Below are 20,660 nucleotides of genomic sequence, written 5' to 3'. Positions count from 1 at the left end.
CCTTGGGGAAGATGCCAGCTTGAAGGGCCGTGGCCCTGGCTGCCTGTCCCGTCCCTCTTAGTTCTCTCACATCTCCTCCGTTTCTGCCACCTTCTCTATTCTCTGGATCTCTTTCTACATCCCCCGGCTTACGTGGTCTTATAAGGTGACCCAGAACCACCAGGGTTTGTGTGTGCATCTGGATGCTTGTCTGTGGTTTGGAGGAGGGCGTAGGTCATGTATCGGGGTGGGGGTGAGAAATTAGAGGTGAGAAGGAGTCTCAGAGGTTGTGGAGCTCATTTGAGATCAGAGGTTAGGAAACCGAAACCCAGATTCATTTCAAACTGTATCCCAATTAGGCATGAATCCATCACATCCAGAAACTGGTTTGGAGCAAGATGAGCCATTTTAGCAGAAAGAGGTATCTTTGAATTGTGTATCACACTGGCTTCAGAAATGCTGCTTACAGCAAGAGCCAAGACAAGGTGGAAGAGGGTGTGATGGGCAGAGACTGGTGAGCTGGCCACAAAGGGGAAGAAGGGACTGGGCAAGGGGAGTGAACTGGGCCCTTCTGCCCAGGAACTTCTAGAAACATGCTTTTAAAATAAGAGATCTTCAGGAATTCCCTGGCAGTCCAGTGGTTGGGACTCCAAGCTCTCACTGCAGAGGGCCTGGGTTCAATCCCTGGTTGCGGAACTAAGATCCCACAAGCTTTGAGGCAGGGCCCAAAATTAAAAAAAACTAAAAAAAATTTTAAAATAAGAGACCTTCTGCAGATGGTGGCAGTTTGGATGCCCAAGAGTCCTAGACTCTAAGTCACTGTCCAGCTTGGCCAGAATTCCATGTTACAATCTAGAAGCTCACTCTTGGTGGGGAGGACTCAGGCCCTACGGACTCAGGCCCACTAAACAGCCTAACCAGGCCAGTTCCATAGCCAGCAGCCAAATCTGGCTATAGAGCTCCTGAAATGTGGCTCATCCACACTGAGATATGCTATACATATAAAACACACCCTGGATTTCCAACAGTACCAAAAAAATTTAAAATATCTCATTAACACAGTGTATGTAGATTACATATTGAAATGATAATATTTTGGCTATATTGAGTTACATAAACATTTTAAAAATTAATGTCACCTGTGTCTCTTTTCTCCTTTTAATATGCCTACCAGAAAATTTAAAACATGGCTTGCATTGTATTTCTATCGGGCAGCACTGGCCTGAAGGATAGAAGAAACCTGACATAAAGAAGCTTTTTTTTACTTAATAAAAACTGGAAGAAACAAGAAAGAGCCAAGAAGTCCCCAGGGTGACCCATAGTAGCAAGATTACCAGGTAAACTGGGGTTCCCGGACTAGGGAGCCGGGTTTGCTCTGCACTGCGAGATGCTGGGCTTGTGGCGCCATCTAGTGGCCTGGTGCTGATGAGGGGAAGGACCAGAGATGAGAGTGGGGACCAGTGAGGAGGGGGAGAGGCGAGGACACGGAGCGCCTGGTTTGGGCTCCGGGACTGGTAAGCCCAACGCAGCCAGCGGCTCCGGCTGCAGCCTGGTCCTGCCCCCACCTGCAGGTGCCACCTCCCCTCCACCCCCACCCTCAACTGAAGTCTCCACTGGAAGCCCATGGGCCAGGTCCATCGGACAAAGTGGGTTTGGTGCGCAACGTGTTTTTTAAAAACCCACTTCACATAAAAAAGGGGATTGCAGACTTTTAACGTGAAGATCTGGGAAGCCTGGGCCCACTTTCTGCAGAGCAGCTAGAAGCTAAGCCCATAGCAGCCTTTAGAAGGGAAGGCACTGAGCTCCCCCTCCGACTCCGCCTGCACTCACGCCCTTGGGCCCCAGGTGCGGGTCTGCGCTATAAGCCCCTGTAGCTACACAGGTGGTATCCGCCCTTCTGTTCTGCTGTGGGCTGACCTCCCTGCTCCCTAGTATGGTTGCAGGTCACTGAAGAAAGTCATTCCCCTCTCTCTGCCCCATCCCCGATGGGCTGTGAGGTCTTGGGGAGGGGGCGGGTGTGCCCCCAGCTCCCTCTTCATGCGCTTGGCTCACAGTGACGGCTGACTGGAGGAACCAGAAGAAGATAAAAGCACCAATCAAATGCCCAGGGTGTCCACACGGCTGCTAAATCCACCTCTACCTGCCTCAACCTGAGTGCATCCTAGGCTTTGAAGAATTCTGAGGTGGAAACAATGGTATGGAAAGTGGACCTGGAGTGCGCAGAGACACAAACCTCAGAAGGTAAGGTCAGTTTGAGCCTAATGCAAGAAGAGGTAAAAAGAAAGAAAAACCCTGTAACTGTGACCACAAGCCTTTTTATCCTCAGTATCACACTGGGTATCGGGAAACCCTATGGGGCTGACAAGGTAGGAGTAATTAAGCAAATTCTACTTTTCACTGAGACCTGCCTGGGCCCAGCTCCCCTGCTTCAGGCAGCCTTCTGGTGTCTACAAACACATACACACATGAGTGCAAAATGTGAGCAAAACTTGATGTGGCCATTCACCTATCAGCAAGCACCCCAGTTTCACATCCAGTGAGGTATGTGTGTGCTAAGTTGCTTCAGTTGTGTCCGACTCTTTGCGACCCTATGGTAGGGACTGTAGCCCGCCAGGCTCCTCTGTCCATGGGATTCTCCAGGCAAGAATACTCGAGTGGGTTGCCATGGCCTCCTCCAGGAGATCTTCCTGACCCAAGGATCGGACCCACGTCTCTTATGCCTCCTGCATTGGCAGGCGGGTTCTTTGCCACTAGTGCCACCCTGAGTCCCTCCAAAGGAATCCTTGCTGTCTATGCGCAAAACATTTCCCCACTCTTCTTTAGAATGTGCCCTGAGCAAACGAAACTTTCACTTTTAAAAACAATTAGCAAGAGCCGAATGGATATTGGCCCTGTTTACATCCCCCAAATTCTCTCCAGGTCGGTTCCTGCGCCTACCTGTTGGTCCACACTTATAAGCAACAGGCACAGACCAGTTTGATCTCCTTTCCCTGCTCACCATTGCTGGCATCCTGTTGCAAATACCTGAGTTTGCTTCCTTGGGGTATTTTTATTGTGATTTTGCCAAATTGTTCTCTACCAAAAAAAGGAACAGATACACAATACAACTAGAAATTTGTAAATGTGCCCCTTTCTCCACATCTCTGACATTTGGGTCTTAACGATTGTCATTTACTTTTGCTGGCATGTCTCATTCACGATGCAAAAAGTGCTATAATTGTTATTATTCTCTGCCCTTTCGAAGTGAGCCCTTTCTCTCTCTCTCCTTTGAACACTACTTGAGTACTCTGTGGGGATTAATCTTATAGATACATAATTTCTGTCTTTAGGTGGATCAGTCGTGCATCTCTTTTGGCTGTGGTTTTTACAGCTCTGACTTCTATGTGTGTCTTCTCTTTCCATAACTTTCCTTTTTATATTCATTTAATACCTATCCTTGTACTATTTTCCACTACATTTAGATAAACCTATGTGGTCTTGGTTGATAACTTCCATGTCTTCAATAATCAGGGATGTAGCTTCTTTTCACAGCAAATCAGTCATCTTGGAGAACGGATATGGTTTTAGGAAACAAACAAAGAACTCAAGCAAGGGTTCCAGAAAACCTGCTGTTGCTGCTGCTGCTGTTGCTGCTAAGTCACTTCAGTCATGTTCGACTCTGTACGACCCCATAGACAGCAACCCATCAGGCTCCCCCATCCCTGGGATTCTCCAGGCAAGAACACTGGAGTGGGTTGCCATTTCCTTCTCCAATGCATGAAAGTGAAAAGTGAAAGTGAAGTCGCTCAGATGTGCCCGACTCTTAGTGACGCCATGGACTGCAGCCCACCAGTCTCCTCCACCATGGGATTTTCCAGGCAAGAGTACTGGAGTGGGGTGCCATTGCCTTCTCCACCAGAAAACTTGGAAGGTGCATAATTAAAGATATTCTGGTCTAGCACCCTTTAAAAATCAGGGAGAGGAGGGGGTACCTGTTAAGTCAATAGATACACATATGCACACACAAAAATTCATATATCTACACATTTCTGTAAACATGCCAGGCAAATATTTACTTATCATCTTGTAAATATGCAGATGTGTGCCCTCAAACAGATAGCCCGGATGAAACAATGTTAATAACTAATGTGTTGCAGACTTTATAAAATACCTTCCCATGCATTCTCTCCATTTAACAGCTCTACAAATGGAATTTGTCTTAATATTAAATAGCTTTCATGCAGTGAGTGATTTTGTAGGCCAGGCACCATGCTAAGTGCCTTAAATGCATTCTCTCTTTTAGTCTGCAGAACAGCCTATGATATAAGGACTTATTTAGTCCATTATACCGGATGTAAACACCTAGGCTCAAAGCCCTTAAGACGATTTGCCAAGGTTACTCAGCTGGTAAGTAAGGAGACAATACTTCCACATCCTCAAACTGCCTTCAGAGTCTGCGGCACACTCCCCATCTCACCTGCAGGGGGCGCCCTCTCCCTTCCAGAGCTGAGCGTCCAAGCCAGGGAAGAACCCTCATTTCTTCTCATCCTGGAACTCCGAAAAGCAGGACTTGGTCATTTTTATCATGTTTCCAGAGAATACAAACCTGAGGCTGAAGCAAGGTGGAAGCACTGTCCAGGCTTGTCTGTCAGAAAATTAAAATATGCAAACACTACCAATTGTGGAACACCTTCTAATTGCCATAAGCCGCCTGATGTATGAAGGTTAATACAGCCATCCTGAGGTGGAGCCACCTGTGTCAGAGGTGAACCCCTCCCCCACCGCTCCCACCCCAGCCTTAGAGATTAAATGGGCACACATGTATTAAGTGCAGAACAGAGCCTGGATCCCTGGACAGCCTGGCTCTTTCCTTTCTGCTGTCAGACCATGGTACTGCCTCTCCCTGACAGGGGACGCTCAGTGGGCAGGCCTGGGGCCAGGGCCCCACATTTTGCTCCTGGTGGGGCCCCAAGAGCCCACTGCCCCAGAGTCTAAGGCTTTTCATGATCTGTGACTTGGCCACCCGCCCTGTGAAATGTGGAGCCCTGGGGTCTGTGGGCCTGGGGACGGGATGCCAAGTGTGCCAGCCAGGGTCTCACTTGTAGAAAGCAGAGACGCCTGTAATTAGGACGATGAGCCTCATCTCAAGTGCTCTGGGGACCCCTCACTCCTCCCTGGGAGACTATGGGCATCTCTCCAGCCTCTGTGGGGTCCCCCATTCTGAGCTGTGGAACTCCCCCCGCCCCCAACTCTCCAAGGAGACCAGCAAGCGCTCAGGCTTTCCCTGTCATATCCGGGTCCTCATAGCGAGCAGCACCAGCGATATGAGCCCGGTCAGTGAGGCTGGACATGAGCTCGGGGTGCTCATCTTAGAGACAGAGCAGCTGTCCAGACTTCTCAAGGGGGGCCAGCTGTCGCTCCCTCTTCTGCAGCAGCCTTGGCCCAAGCCCCTCTTTCCTGGATTCCAAATCTGCCTCTCATCAGAGGCACAGTCCACACTCCCACTCTTCCCCGGGAGCCTCATCCGCCCATCGCTTGGGGTACCAGCGGGATTTACTGATGCCCCCCAAGTCCTTGGCCCTGCCCCCAGCTTCCTTCCCTGAGACTGGCCCACAGCCTGCTCTCACTGCCACGCTCTCTGTGGCTCACGGCAGACAGCAGTTCTGACCACATCGTCAGCCTCCCAGACTCGCTCCTCATCTCCAGATAATGTCCTCTCCCACAGGGCCCCCTCACAGTGCTTGGTCACACCTGGGCTCTTGCAGGAACCAATGTCTCCTAGTACCTACCTGTGGGCTTCAGGCCAGGGGCCCATCATTCCAGGGTGAGGCCCCAAGCCTCTCGGGGCCTTCCTGCCACCCTGGGTTCCTGGGCCCCGTGGAGTCCTGCTAGCAGACAGAGATGACAGCTCCTCCTTTTTATTTGGCTGCTTCTGATGGCCTCCCCCAGACCATGGGGCATCAGCACAGGCAAGGGGAGGGGACCCACGCTGAGTCATCAGACCCCATCAGGTACCGCCCACATAAACCCCCCACTTTGTCCAAAGGTCTTCATTTCTCCTTTAAAAAAGTGGGGGTTTTTTGTAAAGCAAGAGATAATAGGACTCAGAGGCACCGAGATGCAAAAATCACTTTCCAAGGAGAGTTCACGTCCAAAGGTAAGAGCTCAGAAGAATCCGGCTCCTGGCTGGGTTCCCGGGATTCTAGGAGGTGCGGCCCAGTCTCCAGAGTTCCTTCCCACCGACAAAGCGCCTCCTTTCCCCATCAGGCTTCAGCCCATTCGGTTCTGCCAGGGATGGCTTTCTAATCTTCCCGTTCTGATGTCATCCTGCCGCTGGCTCCTTCCGGGCCCTTCAGTGCGCTCGATGCCTGGTCAGGAGTGTTGGTGGCCCAGCCCGGGGCCCGCTCGCAGGAGGCCCCGCGGCCAGGCCGAGGGAGCCCCGAGACTTCGGCGCCAGCTTCCGGGGGAAGCCTGGGCCCAGCCCGGCAGCGCCTCGGCCACCGCCCTGGGCCGCCCCAGGGGCGTGTGCGGGTGGCACGAGGCGCAACGCGGCGCGGAAGGCCCGGCGGGCAGCGGCGGCGCCAGCGGGCTGGAGCCCAGGTCCCCTGCGTCCCCGGCGCGCGCGGCCTGCCCGTGGCACTCCTGGTGCCCACAGGGCCAACGGGGCGCGGGGCTGGCTCGCAGCACGAGGGAGAGCGCGGCGATGCGGTGGATGGCCCTGCGCAGCGTGGCGATCTTGGAGAGCCTCTTGCCGCCCAGGTCGTGCCGCAGCGCGCGGCGCAGCGCGTTGAAGGCCTCGTTGTAGTCCAGGATGCGCCTGCGCTCGCGCACGTTGGCGGCCATGCGCCGCGCCTTGGACCGCACGGGCCGGCTGCGTTTTCTACTCCCGGCCACCTCCTCCGCCTCGCCCAGGCTTCGGGGGCCGCCGTTCTCTCTCAGCACCCCCAAATCCCTCCCAGCTTCCAGGCAAGAGTTCCCCAAGTCCTGAGGAGAGCCCTCAGCCCCCTTCAGGCCCCTGAGGCCTGGTCCTGGCGCGCCTCGGTGCATGGCCTCCTCCAGGGCCTCGCTGCCCCGGCTCCGGCTCCCAAGGCTGACAGTCCACCTTCTGAGCGTGCACTCCTGCAGCCTGGACACTCCGGGACAGGCCCTCTCTAGCTGGGGCTTTATGGCACCACGTGGCTCTCCGCCCTCCTCATCCATCCATCTCCCTCCTCCTGCTTTATGACCGGCCTCCAGGTAGGTTGGTGAGGGAGGAACCCAGAGGGAGGAAGCATGCAGATTCTTGTAGGAAGGGGCCAGGTGGGCAGTGGGACCCGCCCAGGGCAGTGCTCCAGCCACGGGGAGACCTGGCCTGGCTTCACTCCAGGGCCTCTCTGGGGTGGCTGGGGTCCACATTCTTCACCCTGAGTGCCAAATCTGGCCTGTGGGCAGGAGAGCTGATAGGCACACAGAAGGGGCCCAGGGGTAGTTAAGTGTGTTTAAAGAACCCTGAAAGTTTTGTCAAGGCCCGTGGGCAAACACAAGGCTGTCACAGAGGGTAGCATGACTGTTCCAGCAGGACCCATAAGGGAGGGGGCAAATCAGAGACCACAGGGCCCTGCAGTTAAGATGGACCTGGAGTTTCTGGCTCTTTCAGCTCCCAGAGTGAGGCTGGCTGGAATTTCGGGTTTGGGTTTTTCTTGGGCCTTATTCACCCTCTTGGAGAAGGCAATGGCACCCCACTCCAGTACTCTTGCCTGGAAAATCCCTTGGATGGAGGAGCCTGGAAGTCCACAGCGTTGCAAAGAGTGAAGCAACTTAGCACAGCACACATACTCACCCCTTACATCTCTTTAGCTCTCTCTTCTGCAGGCAGAGCGGAGCTGAGTGCTAACTCACAGGGTAATGGAGATTGTCTTGTGGTCCACCGGCTCCCCTTGTGGTACCCACCAGGGGCATCTTTTGGAGTCCAAAGTCATTGAGTAGCTCTGTCTCAGGACCGAGCACTGCTGTGTTAAGAACCCAGTTAACCCACCCCCACCCCCAGGGATTTAAAATTTACATAGGGTCTCAGAAAAAGAATAATGCTTAAGCCTAGAGAAAGACCCCACCACCACCACTGCCCAGTGGAATTTCAGGCATCCACAAGTAAGTTATCTGGAGCACCAAGGTCAATCTCATTTCCGTTCACAATCCAGATGCCTCCAAATTGCCAAGACTGTGGTATCAGCTGGGATGGGTATGGAGTTCACACCCATCTTGCCAAAGAGCAGACCAATAACCCTGTTATGTCAAACTATGACTTGCTCCTTGGAGAAGAATAAGGCTGTTCTTTTATTTTCTGTGTTGCCTACTAGTCCCTAATTACCCTACTGCTGCTAAGTCGCTTCAGTCATGTCCGACTCTGTGCGACCCTATAGACGGCAGCCCACTAGGCTCCTCTGTCCTCGGGATTCTCCAGGCAAGAGTACTGGAGTGGGTTGCCATTGCCTTCTCCGCTAAGTACCCTAAGGACATTGTATTTCTCTGTTCCCCAAACCTGAAGTATCTGTGAAATTTAAAAGTGAATGAAAGCAGCTAGAACTGGATGTTTTGTCCTCTAAAGTCAGTCGTCTCCCATTGTCCTAAAAACACACATACAATCGTAGAGAAATGCAGACCTCAAGCAGGATTCGGCCCTAAGCGTGGCCACGGGTGTTATGGGTGCATCCGGGGTCTCATGGGTCTCAGTGTGGGAGGCAGGGAAAAAGGTCAAAGCCCAGACAGAATGGTTCCCGAGAGTCACATTCCACAGCCACCTCTGCTCCCACCCCATCCTGTGTCCCTTAGCCCCCCAAGGCCACTCCAGAGAGAGCTGAACCACTTTCCTGCTCAGCGATCTTGCCGAGCCCCTCAGAAAAGCCTGGCCGCTGGGCTCAAAGGCAGACAGATCAGGAAGCAGCAGGTGGACCTTTCAGTCCCGGAAGAGCCAGGGAGGGGTGGTTTGTTGGCAAGGCAGGGAGACTTTTCCCTCCCCAACCACCCCCAGCCAACAGCTCCTTCCAAAACTTCCCCCTTCGAGGGCTCAGTTGGACATACGAATGCGTCCTATAGACAGGCATGGCACTAAGTGTATTTTTTAACATACATTATCTTAGTCTCATAGCAATCCTGTACAGATGGCTCTATTATTATAATAATACCCATTTTACAGACTGGAAACAGACTCTGAAAGTGTGAAGTTATTTGCCCCAAGTCAAAGGACTAAGCTGCCGCCAAGCTAGGATTTCAAATCAGCCACTGTGGTTCCTATTTGGAGACCAAGCTTTTAACTGCTCTAGGCTGGGCCTGCATTCTGGGTTTCCCAACCAGCAGCCCCCACTGACCACCTGTAGGTAATAGAGGCTTTGCCTCTGCCCTTTGAAACAAGTTATTGAGATAGTCAGATAGTTTCAACCACCTGTTGGTCGGGGGGGAAGTGCTTGACTGATACAGAGAAAAGTGGGAAGGGGGAAAGGGAGGGAGGAACCTCCAAATGGAGAGAGACAAGCAGGGAAAAAGTAGAGAATGTGGGCTGGAAGCTAGGAGCAATCCAGAGCGCCCAGCTGTGCCTGGCTCCTGGACTGAGATTCGCTGCCTGGGATCTCTTTGGCTAATTCTAACTCTGTCCCCAGCTGAACTGATGGCTGCTGGACCCCAGGGGGAGCACCAGAGAACATAAGTGACTACCTGCCAACCTGACCCCGGACTGCAGGTGAGCCAGGGCCCGGGGAGTCAGGAGTAGCCTGAGGGGACCCAAGAACAGCCCACAGCAACCTTCATGCAGGGGCTGGAGTTCTGGACGCAGTTCAGTGGCCTGCAGTTGGTCACCAGCCTCCACTGCTTGCTAATCTTTCCTTCTCTGGGAAGCCTTGCCCTGAACCCTTCACTTCTGTGTATTACCCCATCTTAGAATTTGGCAGAACATGTCCATTTTTCCCTTCCTATTTATTATTTTTTCTAATTCCCTGATGGCTCAGATTGTAAAGAATCTGCTCGCAATGCAGAAGACCCGGGTTCAGTCCTGGGTCAGGAAGATCCCCTGAATAAGGGAATGTCTACCCACTCCAGTATCGTAGCCTAGAGAATCCCATGGACAGAGAAGCTAGGCTGGCTACAGTCCATGGGGTCACAAAGAGTCAGACACAATTGAGCAACTAACACATTGACGTTTTTCACTTCTTTTCATTGCACTTTCCCCCTTCTTATTTATTTTTTAATTTTTTATTGAAGTATAGTTGATTTACAATGTGTTTCAGGTATATAGCATAGTGATTATATATATATATATATGCACACACACACTTTTTCAGATTATTTTCTCTTACAGGTTATTATAAGATATTGAGTATAGTTCCTTGTGCTGTACAATAGGTCTTTGTTGGTTATCTACATATTGTACTTTTATGTTCATGTTGCATCTGTATCCAGGTGACGTCTGTATTCCCAGTTCCTAGCACACTACCTGGTACAGGGTAGGTCCAAAGAAATGATTGCTGAATGTTGAATAAATGGTGCCTCCCTGGTATTAAAATATTCGCAGAACTCTGGAAATTTCACAGTGGTCTGATCAAACAAGCTCTGTATTCAAATCCAGTGAACATTTATGTTCATGTACCAAATACCAGGCCCAGTGCTATAGATTGTCACATGTGTTGACAGCCATGAACATGTGCATTAAATATACAGAAGCTCTGTATTAAAATAGAGGGACGTAATCCTTGCAGCCAAAAAGAAATGCCTAGGAATCCTCCACTGACCTCAGGGAAATTTGGAAGTTGTCAAAGCTGTGTTCTCAAATGTGGCTGTAATGGCAGCAACAGTCTAACTTCTGGGATCTCACCCCACATTTACTGAATACAAAATTCTGTGTTAAAAGCAAAGTGGTTGAAATGCTGAGAAATATATATATGCGTATTCACTCTTTCAGAATCTGATCCAGTGGTTATTCAATTTTACCTTGCTTAAGAAGAACTGACTTCAGGATTGTATACATAATACCTTATTTAAGGTTAAGTCTTTTTCAGAGATAATTTTGACTACACACAATTTGCTTCTTGCATGTTAGCCTTAGAACATCCCCACCCATACTTTGGATGGAGGGGAAAAAAAAAAAAAAACCCTCATGGCAATAGACTGCTGGGGGGCTTAAACATAACAAAACAGTCATAGAATATCAGCAAGGGGAAAAATGAGATGGAACCACACATTTCTCTGCCGGCCCCCTACCATGAATCCTGAAATCCATAGGAAAGGGAGGTTAAGGAAAACAAAGAAAATGTCCCAAGGGCCCAAGATGTCTGATGCTGGGAGCGGGGCTGCCCTTGCACCCCTTCCCTAAAACAGTTCAGGCTTCTCCTTCCCGAGTGTCCTCCTTCCCCAGGCCGGGTCCCCACTCCCGACCCTTTCCCTGCACACTCTGGGCTCCAAATGAGTAATTCTGAGGTCACACTCTCCGGACAAATGGCCGGGGCTCGCCAAGAGAAGCGCCCCCACCCGACTCGGCCGCCTTCCCATGAATCCCGGGAATCCGAGTGGACTCAGCGTGACGATCCCCGGCAGGGACCCTCGGGGCGTGCAGCTCGCAGCGGGGCTCGAGCCGGGCGGGGGGCGGACCGACTTCAAAGGCGGGCGGCGGGGCAGGCATTTCCGCGGCACCTGCAGCGGCGGCCGGTCCTCCTTCCGCGCGCCCGGGATCCGCCCCCGCCGGGAGCGCCGCTTCTCCCCGCCCCGCCGCCGGGAGGCGGGGCCGCGGCCGTGATTTAGGGCCGGGCGATTCCGCTGGCGGCCGCCAAGGTGCCAATTACTGCCCGGCCGGGCCTGGATTTCAGAAATTCCTGCTCTTCCCCTGGAAGTTCCGGCGTCGCTCCCCTGAGGGAAGACACAACTCCCACCTTGGAGAGAAAACCGGGATCCTGGGACGGGCTGTGCGGAGAAACCGAGCCCAGGGTGGTCCCGGGAGCCCCGTCATCCCCGGAGAGCTGGGCTCTAGAAAGGCCGGCAGCCTCCCTTCTCTCCCAGGCCGGGTCCCTCAGCGGTTCAACTTAGAGATGAACTTGGCTTGGGGGGAATTTGGAATCCGGCGGATTTGGGCTCAGTTTCAGGCTCTACCCCTTCATTCAACAGCAAAAAAATGTGTTGCTATCTTCCTAGTCTAGGTAACCGGTGCAGCGTAGTGAATGAAACAGAAAACACCTCCTTTGAACAGTGTAGAGCAGGGATCTAACGCAGACTCCATTTAAGAGAATACTTAACTGTAGGGACTTCCTGGTGGTCCAGTGGTTAAGACTCCGCGCTTCCAATGCAGGGGACCCAGGTTCAATCACTGGTCAAGGAACTAGGTTCTGCGTGCCACAGCTAAGACCTGGAGCCGTCAAATTAAAAAAAAAAAAAAAAAGTGGTATCTCAGTTACTTGGGAAAAAATGAGGCTGCTATAAGGATCCAGAGGAGAGAGGAGGGGCCTGAGCTATGCAGATGGTTGCGGGAGAGGCGGGCTGGTATCCACACTTGTTTGGAAAATAGAATTGGCACATGGGGGTGGCCAGCTGGATGTTAAGGATGATGAAAGTGTTACCATCTCCATATCCTCCTTCAAGAATCTGAGGCCTGAGATTTTTGAGCAGCCTCTAGTGATGGGTTCTCTGAAGTGTAAGATCTGACTTGGATGTGAGGAAGGACAGAGAGCTGATGACATTCTGATCACTTCTTGACTGGGAGACCTGGGGCACCTGGGACTTGGGGTGAATATTGTTGTTACCATGGTTTGCTCTGAGCATTGGTTTTTGTTGTTGTTTGTTAATTAAAAAAAAAAAAAGCCTTTATTTATTTTGGCTGTGCCAGGTCTTAGTTGTGGAATGCAGGATCTTTGATCTTAGTTGCGGCATGAGAACTCTTAGTTGAGGTATGTGAGATCTAGTTCCCTGACCAGGGATGGAACCTGGGCCCCCTGCCTTGGGTACAGGGAGTCTTAACCACTGGATCAGCAGGGAAATCCATGCAGCATTTGAATAGTCTCTAGGGGAAGGGACACCTCCTTGCGGGGAGAGCTCGGCTGGGAAAGACTCCTGGCAGCTAGAACAGGCAGAAGCCCAGGTTCTTGACACCTTGACTTGAATGTGGAGCAGGGGCCCCAAAGAAACAGGCTCCTGGGGAGAAACTGCCTATACTGGCCAGTCACCTCCAGTGTCCTGTGGGGGCATAGCCAGGAGGTTACTAGCTAGGCTGTGGATCCAGCCACCCAGTTTCCTGTAATTCTGATGAGTTTCCCAAACTTAATCCCATTAAACTTTCCACTGATCCTGTGCTTTATCTCAGAGCTGCGCAATAACTTCCTTTTCCCCTTAAGTGAACCAAGTTGAGTTGTTTACAGCCAAAATCCTGACAGCCTAGAGCAGAGAGTAAGTAACTGCTCTGTTGCTTCTCTTACTCCTAAATCAGTCTCTGAACCTGCCTTGAGACCTGCGGTAGGTAACTTAACCTCTCTGAGCCTCAGTTTCCTCAGCCGTAAAATGACTGGTAGCGGTTTGTTCGTCACTCAGTGGGTGTCCGAGTCTTTGTGACCGCCTGGACTGTAGCAGCCCATCAGGCTCCTCTGTCTGTGGGATTCTCCAGGCAAGAATACTGGAGTGGGTTGCTATTCCTTTCTTCAGGGGATCTTCCCAACCCGGGGATTGAACCTAGGTCTCCCACATCGTGGACAGGTTGTTTACCGTCTGAACCACAGGGAAGCAAATGAATTGGTAACTGCCTCATAACTGGAAGGCCCTCAGTGCAATGTCTGGCATATAGTTGGAACTTCACAATATTTAGTTATTATTTTTATTATTATCCTTTTTCTGGCAGACTTAGCCCCCCCAGGGGTTCTTTCTTCCAAGTTTATGCAGTGATATGGTCCTCTTCGTTGCCCCTACTCCCAGCCCACAGAGTAACATCCCCCAATCAACCACTTCCCAACAGCATGTTCCTACTTGGTCTAAAGCTGGAATATTTCTTTGCCCTTCATCTACCCTCACCTCTGTTGTGTCTCTAACAGTGAACAGCAGAATGGATGTTTGGGCTCTGGAATAAGACCATCACTTAATAACTGTTGGGTAAGATACTTCATTTGGAGAAGGCAGTGGCACCCCACTCCAGTACTCTTGCCTAGAAAATCCCATGGACAGAGGAGCCTGGTAGGCTGCAGTCCATGGGGTTGCTCAGTCGTATCCGACTTTGACTTTGACTTTTCACTTTCATGCATTGGAGAAGAAATGGCAACCCACTCCAGTATTCTTGCCTAGAGAATCCCAGAGATGGGGGAGCCTGGTGGGCTCTATGGGGTCGCACAGAGTCGGACACGACTAAAGCGACTTAGCAGCAGCAAGATACTTCATTAACCCCTCTGAGCCTCAATTTTCTTATCTGTAAAATGGGGATATAGAGTAATACTGCTTCATCTGATTTGTTGTGAGGATTAAATAAAACAGTATGTTAGACTCTCCTAACAGGTCTCACCTCCTCTAAGGTGCTCTAGGAATAATAACTTTCTCCTGCTGCTGCAACTCTGCTCCCTTCCCCCAGGCAGTCTGGCACTGCAGCTATAAATCATCCAGAAACCAACATCATCCTCCTCCCTCCCACCCCAGTACCAAACTCCTCATCACCTCCACCCACTAATGACTTAGTGATTGGCTTCTCATTAAAGCAATGACAAAGAGGCCTCTGTGCTTTTAGCTGGGTTCTAATCGTAGATCGTAGATCGGCCCCAGGGTCAGTCGGGGGTAAAGTAGAAATTTTGGGCTCGGCTTGTGGAGAGCTCTGTCTTCCTGTCTCCCCCTGGGCCGGCGGGCCAGCCGGCAAGGCAGCCACTGCCCTGGCCTGGAATTCTCAGGACAGGGCACAACTGTTGTGGGGAGGAAACAGGGCTCCTACCCAGGGTCTGGAAGCGGACAGCCGTGTGTGGTCTGCCTTCCTGAGATTCAGTTTTCTCATTTGTCAAGTGGGAATAAATGATAATACCTGCCTGGTAAGGTAGGTGTGAAGATAGAAATAAATCAAATGTAAATTTCTAAAACTGTGTAGGCGTGCATAAATGGCAGCCATTGTTGTTGCGATTGCTTTATTATTGAATTTTTAAAAGTTGGAACCCGAGTGCCCGTTTTTCCAACTCCATTTGGTAAATAGTTTAGTCTGTCTCCAGTGATTTGTAATGCCACATCTCTATAATGCCAGCTCCAGCCATCTCTGTTTAATGCCTGTCTGATCTGGCAATTGCTTGGCCTCATTGTTCATTTCCAGAGTCACCTTGATGTTCTTGGCTCATTATACTTTCAAGGGAATTTCAGAATCCCTTTATTTAATGTAATCATTCATGTGACTATTCTTCTGTGACTCTTTCATATCTCTTCTGTGTATATTTCTTTCTAAAGGTGGCTTCCGTCGTGGGGGCACAATGACTGCAAGAGTTCTAGGAATCACACACATACTCCATCGTGAACAAAAGGGGCAGAGGTTTATCCCTCAAATCCTGACCCATTAGAAACTGTGAAATAACAAATGCTCATTGTTATTTTAAGCCAATATGTGGTGGTTTTTAAAGCACATTTCTTCTTTTAATTTATTTTTGTTTATTTATTTGGCTGCACTGGGTCTTAGTTTTGGCACTCGAGATCTTCGATCTTTGATGCAGCACACGGGATCTTTAGTTGCAGCGTGAGGATCTAGTTCCCCTGATCAGGGTCCCTTGCATTGAGAACTGCAAGTCTTAGCCACTGGACCATCAGGGAAGTCCCTAAGCCAGTGCATTTTGAGGTAATTTGTCACACAGCTATAGATAATTAATACAGCAGTGAACATTTCCCAGCCGTTCCTGCAGTTGGCTGAATTCTGTTAATTTGAACAGAAGTGGTGTGTGTCACTCCCAGGCCTGTCCATAGTAACTTCCCATGTGCAGCCCCGACACTCCGTCCCTTTTCTCCTGGCTCAAAGACCTAAGGGCAGCCGTGGGAGCCACAAGCTAAAGATTGCAGAGTTGAAGAGGAGAAGGAGCCAGGTCCTTCATTTCTGCCTGGAGGAAAACTGCCCGGAAAAACTGCCCGACCAGGAACACTCACCTGAATGACTACACGAGTGAGAAACTTTCATGTTTAAGCCTTTGAGTTAGAGGATTTATCTCCCTTAGCATCTAATATCATCTTCACTAATACACTTTTCATATAGCATTTTACAGATCTTTTAAAAATACAATCAATGTTCATTTAAATGTGCTCATATATTTACTCATTTCTTTGCTCTGCATCTCAGACATTCCATGTGGAATCTTCTTTTTTTTCCCCTGCCTGAGTTATATCTTGTAGAATTTCCTCCAGTGAAAGCCCACTAGTAATGACTCTCTCACCTTTATTTCTCCTATATAAGTCTGGTCAGTTCTACTTTTTTATTATTATTATTTTAAATATTTACTTATTTATTTAGCTGCACCAGGTCTTAGTTGGGGCACTTGGGTTCTTTGATTTTTGGTGCAGAATGCAGGATCTTTAGCTGCACCATGCAAACTCTTAGTTGAGACATGTGGGATCTAGTTCCCAGACCAGGGATCGAACCCTTGCTCCCTGCATTGGGAGCACGGAGTCTTAGCTACTGGACCACCATGGGGGTCCCTGTTCTTTTTGAATCACTTTGAAAATGTGCTGTTGTCTTCCTACTTCCATTGCTGTGGATGAGATGTCAGCTTCAGAATAACAGTTGTTCCTTTGAAGGTATTTTTTTCCCAGATTGGTTTTGAAATCTTTTCACTGTTTTTAGTTTCTGATATATCACTATGACACATTGAAGTGTGTGGGTTTAAAATATATATATGTATATCTATATTCTAGGATTTGTTGGGCTTCTCAGATTTGTGGTTTGTTACTTCTCAGATTGGCAAATTTCTTCACTTTTGTCATTTCAGATACTGCTTCTGTTGCACTTCCTTTTTTTCTCTTATGGTTCTTGAATCACACATAGGACATTCTTTCTCTTTCCTTCACATCTATTCTTCTCACTTTTGCTTTACAGATAATTTTGCTGCATGTGTAAAAACAATTTTGAGTACAAATGTTTACTCATAGTTTTTTTTTTAAAGTAATTCCTAGAATTCTAAAGGGATTTATATATGTAAATTAGTTCAATGCCCAGTTGTTTAGTCAGTCATATCCGACTCTTCCGCGACCCCATGGATTATAGCCCCCCAGGCTCCTCTGTCCATGGCATTTCCCAGGCAAGAATACTGCAGTGTGTTGCCATTTCCTTCTCCATATTCTACAGATCATTTTTAAAAAGCATCAGCATATGCTTCAGTTTAATTTGAGCCTCCTAATTTCTGCTATGGGCAGGACAAGATGCCTTTTTTGCCAATAAGAACTCTTTTGTCAGCCAGGCAAAGGCGTTTGCCCAAGGTCACACAGGAAGACAGTGAATCAAGTGGTAGCAAAGAGGCAGGATAACCTACTCCTAAAAGTTTAAGCTCGGGGGACAGATAGCCAGGGGTATGAGTCCTGGATCTGCTACTCAGTCGCCTAGTAACCCTGGACCAGTCACTTAATCGCTTCTTGCTTGGATTTCAACGTCTGCAAAATGGGAACCAGAATGACTAACTGGCAGGGCTGTTTGGGGAAGTTCATTAGATAATATATGCCAGATTCCTGGCACCGAATAGGTGCTCAATAAATATTTGATGAATGAATTAATAAAGTGTTTAGCCAGCTTGGCGCACAGTCTCTCAATCAATGTTAGCTATTGCTATTATGCTTATATTTTATTTATTTGTAAATGTATTCATTTAGTACTATTAATTTTGTCATTTCAACAAGGCCCTCTGAATTTAGGATCCTCTCTGGTCTCCGGTCCTACCCCCCACACACCACCCCCCCAGCCAACCCCGTCACCTCTGCCCCTCCAGGCTCTCCTAGACTTTCCCAGCCCCAACTATAAATCAGGCTCTGCAGACCCTGGGTCTGTAATTAACAAGCCGAGGTGGGCGGGTCTGGGGTAGTCACACCCCACCCCTTCCTAGGGGCTTCCTGCTCCTCTATCCTCTCCAAAAGCAGGAGGGAGAATGCAGGCAGCTGGGGGGTCTCCTACACATCCCTGATTTACCGAGCTCTGTGTGAAGGAGATTTATGGGCTATGACCTGGAGCTGGGACGGTGAGGAAGGCGGGATGCAGAGAGAGGGGACCCAGTGGTCACCTGCCTACATTCGGCGGGGTGGCCACATGCGTCCTGCCACGATTCCGGCTCAGGGATGCCGGGTCCTGGCTCTTCCTTCACCCATTCTCCCAGGGCCAGATCTGTCTGGGAGACAGATCTGTCTGAGCTGGGCGATCCATGGGCCCACTGACTCTTGACATCCTGCAGCCTGTGGTATCTGTCACCATTTTTCAGATGAGAAGACGAAATCTCAGAGACTTATTTGCCCTGACTACAAAGCTTCAGAGTTTTTTTTTATTCCATCCTCATTACTTTCTGTGGGTCGATATAAAAATTTTCCTCCAATTCAGCTCTGTCCCTTCCCCATAAAGGAAAGAGCCACCTGCTTGGGATGGGTCAGGGAAGTGGGGAGAGGGGGCAGACATTCTCTGGGCACTGCAGAAGCCTCTCAGCTTCAGGACAGCCTTTTGCCTGACTGGTTTCATGCCCAGTTCATAGATGTGGAAACAGAGCCTCCCAGAGGTTTAGTGACTCCTAAGAGGTCAGGTCAAAACTCTTCTCTCTGGCTCCCATCTTGGTGGATTGAACAAAACCATCATTCACCTGGGCTTCCCTGGTGTTTCAGACAGTAAAGAATCTGCCCACAGTATGGGAGAGATTGCCTAGAGAAGGGAATGGCTTCCCACTCCAGTACTCTTGCCTGGAAAATCCCATGGACAGAGGAGCCTGGCGGGCTACAGTCCATGGGGTTTCAAAGAGTTGGACACGACTAAACAACTAACACAAAAAAACCACACACAAATATCATTCTCCTAGTTGCTCCAGCTAAACCTCCAGGGACTGTCCAACGCGTCTCCCCCACTCGCTGTCCACCACACTCCCATACACTACCAGTCCAGTGACCCAGCTTGTCACCTCTGCTTCCCAGTTCCCGGTCCAGCGTTTCCGCTCCTCACTGCTCACGGCCACTGCTCTGTCCAAGCCTCATGGTAGAAGAGTCCTTGCACTGCTCTTACTGGCCTTCTTGCCTCAGCCTACCCACCTTTCATGCCTCCCTCCTCCACTCAGTACCCACTCCACTCAAGTTACCATTTCCAGGCAAATATGGTTGCTTGCCTCCCGGCCACGATGGCAGTGTCAACCCAAGCAGTTGACAGAGTTCGTTCTGTGGGTGCAACAAACATTCTCTGGATAAACACATTTGGAAAGTGATGGATTTGAACAAAACCAGGCAGGTTTCTTTGCTGACTCCTGGGATTCTCCAGTGTGCTAATACAGAACTGGAAATAGTTTTCAGCTTTGCCAAATTTATTGACAGAAGATCCTTTCTTCACATCTCCCAGGGCAAGCTTTCCAGCATACAGACCTGCTGAATAATTACTAATGGGTTGATTGTTAATTGAAACCAGGTGGGAATATGGCGTCAGCTCAATAGGAAGGAACTTCAGGTAACCTCCTTAGCTTCTCTGAGACTCCATTTATTCCTCTGTAGATGGGATGATAATAACAGCCACCGCAGAGCTGATCTGTGCGTGAGATAGCGCTTGAATCACCACTGGACAGTAACGGCGGCCGTGTACCCCGTCTTGCCAGTAATTTATTGGAGGCCAATAAATTAGCTCTTAGATGCAGAACTAAATTCTTTTGCTTAGTTTATTATTATTTTTTTAATGGCCCTGCCGCGAGGTATGCAGGAGCTTCGTTCCCCAGTCAACGCTCCCTTCCGTAGAAGCGCAGTCTTAACCACTGGACCACCAGGGAAGTCCCTAAATTCTTTTTCTTCAAAGGTGTTCCTTTGGGCTATATCAAAGAGTTTATTGTCCTTCAAATATGACTGACTCAAAAAAGAATGTTTTACTCCGGGAATCAAAGAAACTTTGAAGAGAGAAAACTGGGAGATGGGGGCGGGGGGACGTTGGTGGTGTTTGGGCGCCCTCTGCTGGTCACGTAGTGGAACTCCAAGGAGACGGTCAAGCGAGGCCTCTAGGCCTGAGGCCCAAGGCTTTGCCTTTGGCTGCAACACAAATCTGGGAGGTAAGAAGAAACTGCTTTCTGTCCCTGGTCAGCTTCCTCCTGCACTCCTCTCAGGGCTTCGCCAAAGTTTCACCACTTGCTACCTTTTTACGTAGGCCCTCTCTCATCTGGTAATCCACCCTCACCTTCTGCGTCATAAAGGAAACATTGAGACCACTGGATGTGAACTCTCAACTCCTGCCCACCGCCCACAGAAGTATCTGTCTGTACCCGCCTGTGCCTCCTTCCTCCTGCTTTCTGAAGCTGGTTCCCCGCCGGGCCGGGAGCCCCTTCCCCTCCAGTCCCTTACAAAACCTAGACTTGGCTTCTCTCTCCAGTATTTTTTTCTTTAAAAATGAGTTTAGATTTACAGAAAATTTCAGCCTAATACAGAGTTCTCATATGCTTTGCACTCAGTTTCCTTAATTATTAACCTCTTACATAGTACATTTGTTACAGTTAATGGACCAATATTGATACATTGTTATTATTAACTCCATATTATTAATAGCTCCATATTAACTA

At 49.7% G+C, this 20,660-nt stretch overlaps 1 protein-coding gene and 1 long non-coding RNA gene across 2 annotated transcripts; one reads left to right on the top strand and one right to left on the bottom strand.

Annotated features, from left to right (window-relative positions):
• The first annotated feature begins 4,281 nt into the window (after positions 1-4,281).
• LOC120866261 lies at positions 4,282-6,116 on the top strand. Its single transcript, XR_005721624.1, has 3 exons — positions 4,282-4,365; positions 4,554-4,723; positions 6,047-6,116. It is a non-coding gene; the product is annotated as an uncharacterized LOC120866261 (long non-coding RNA).
• Positions 6,117-6,330: 214 nt separating this feature from the next.
• BHLHA9 (basic helix-loop-helix family member a9) lies at positions 6,331-7,005 on the bottom strand. Its single transcript, XM_040243844.1, has one exon. It carries the CDS (start codon positions 7,003-7,005, stop codon positions 6,331-6,333), a length of 675 nt encoding a protein of 224 aa, XP_040099778.1.
• Positions 7,006-20,660: the final 13,655 nt, after the last annotated feature.

Source organism: Oryx dammah, unplaced genomic scaffold (genome assembly GCF_014754425.2).
Source record: "Oryx dammah isolate SB20612 unplaced genomic scaffold, SCBI_Odam_1.1 HiC_scaffold_8, whole genome shotgun sequence".
Lineage (NCBI taxonomy): Eukaryota > Metazoa > Chordata > Mammalia > Artiodactyla > Bovidae > Oryx > Oryx dammah.
Note: the sequence above shows the minus strand (reverse complement) of the source record. Positions and strands in the feature narration are given on the sequence as shown.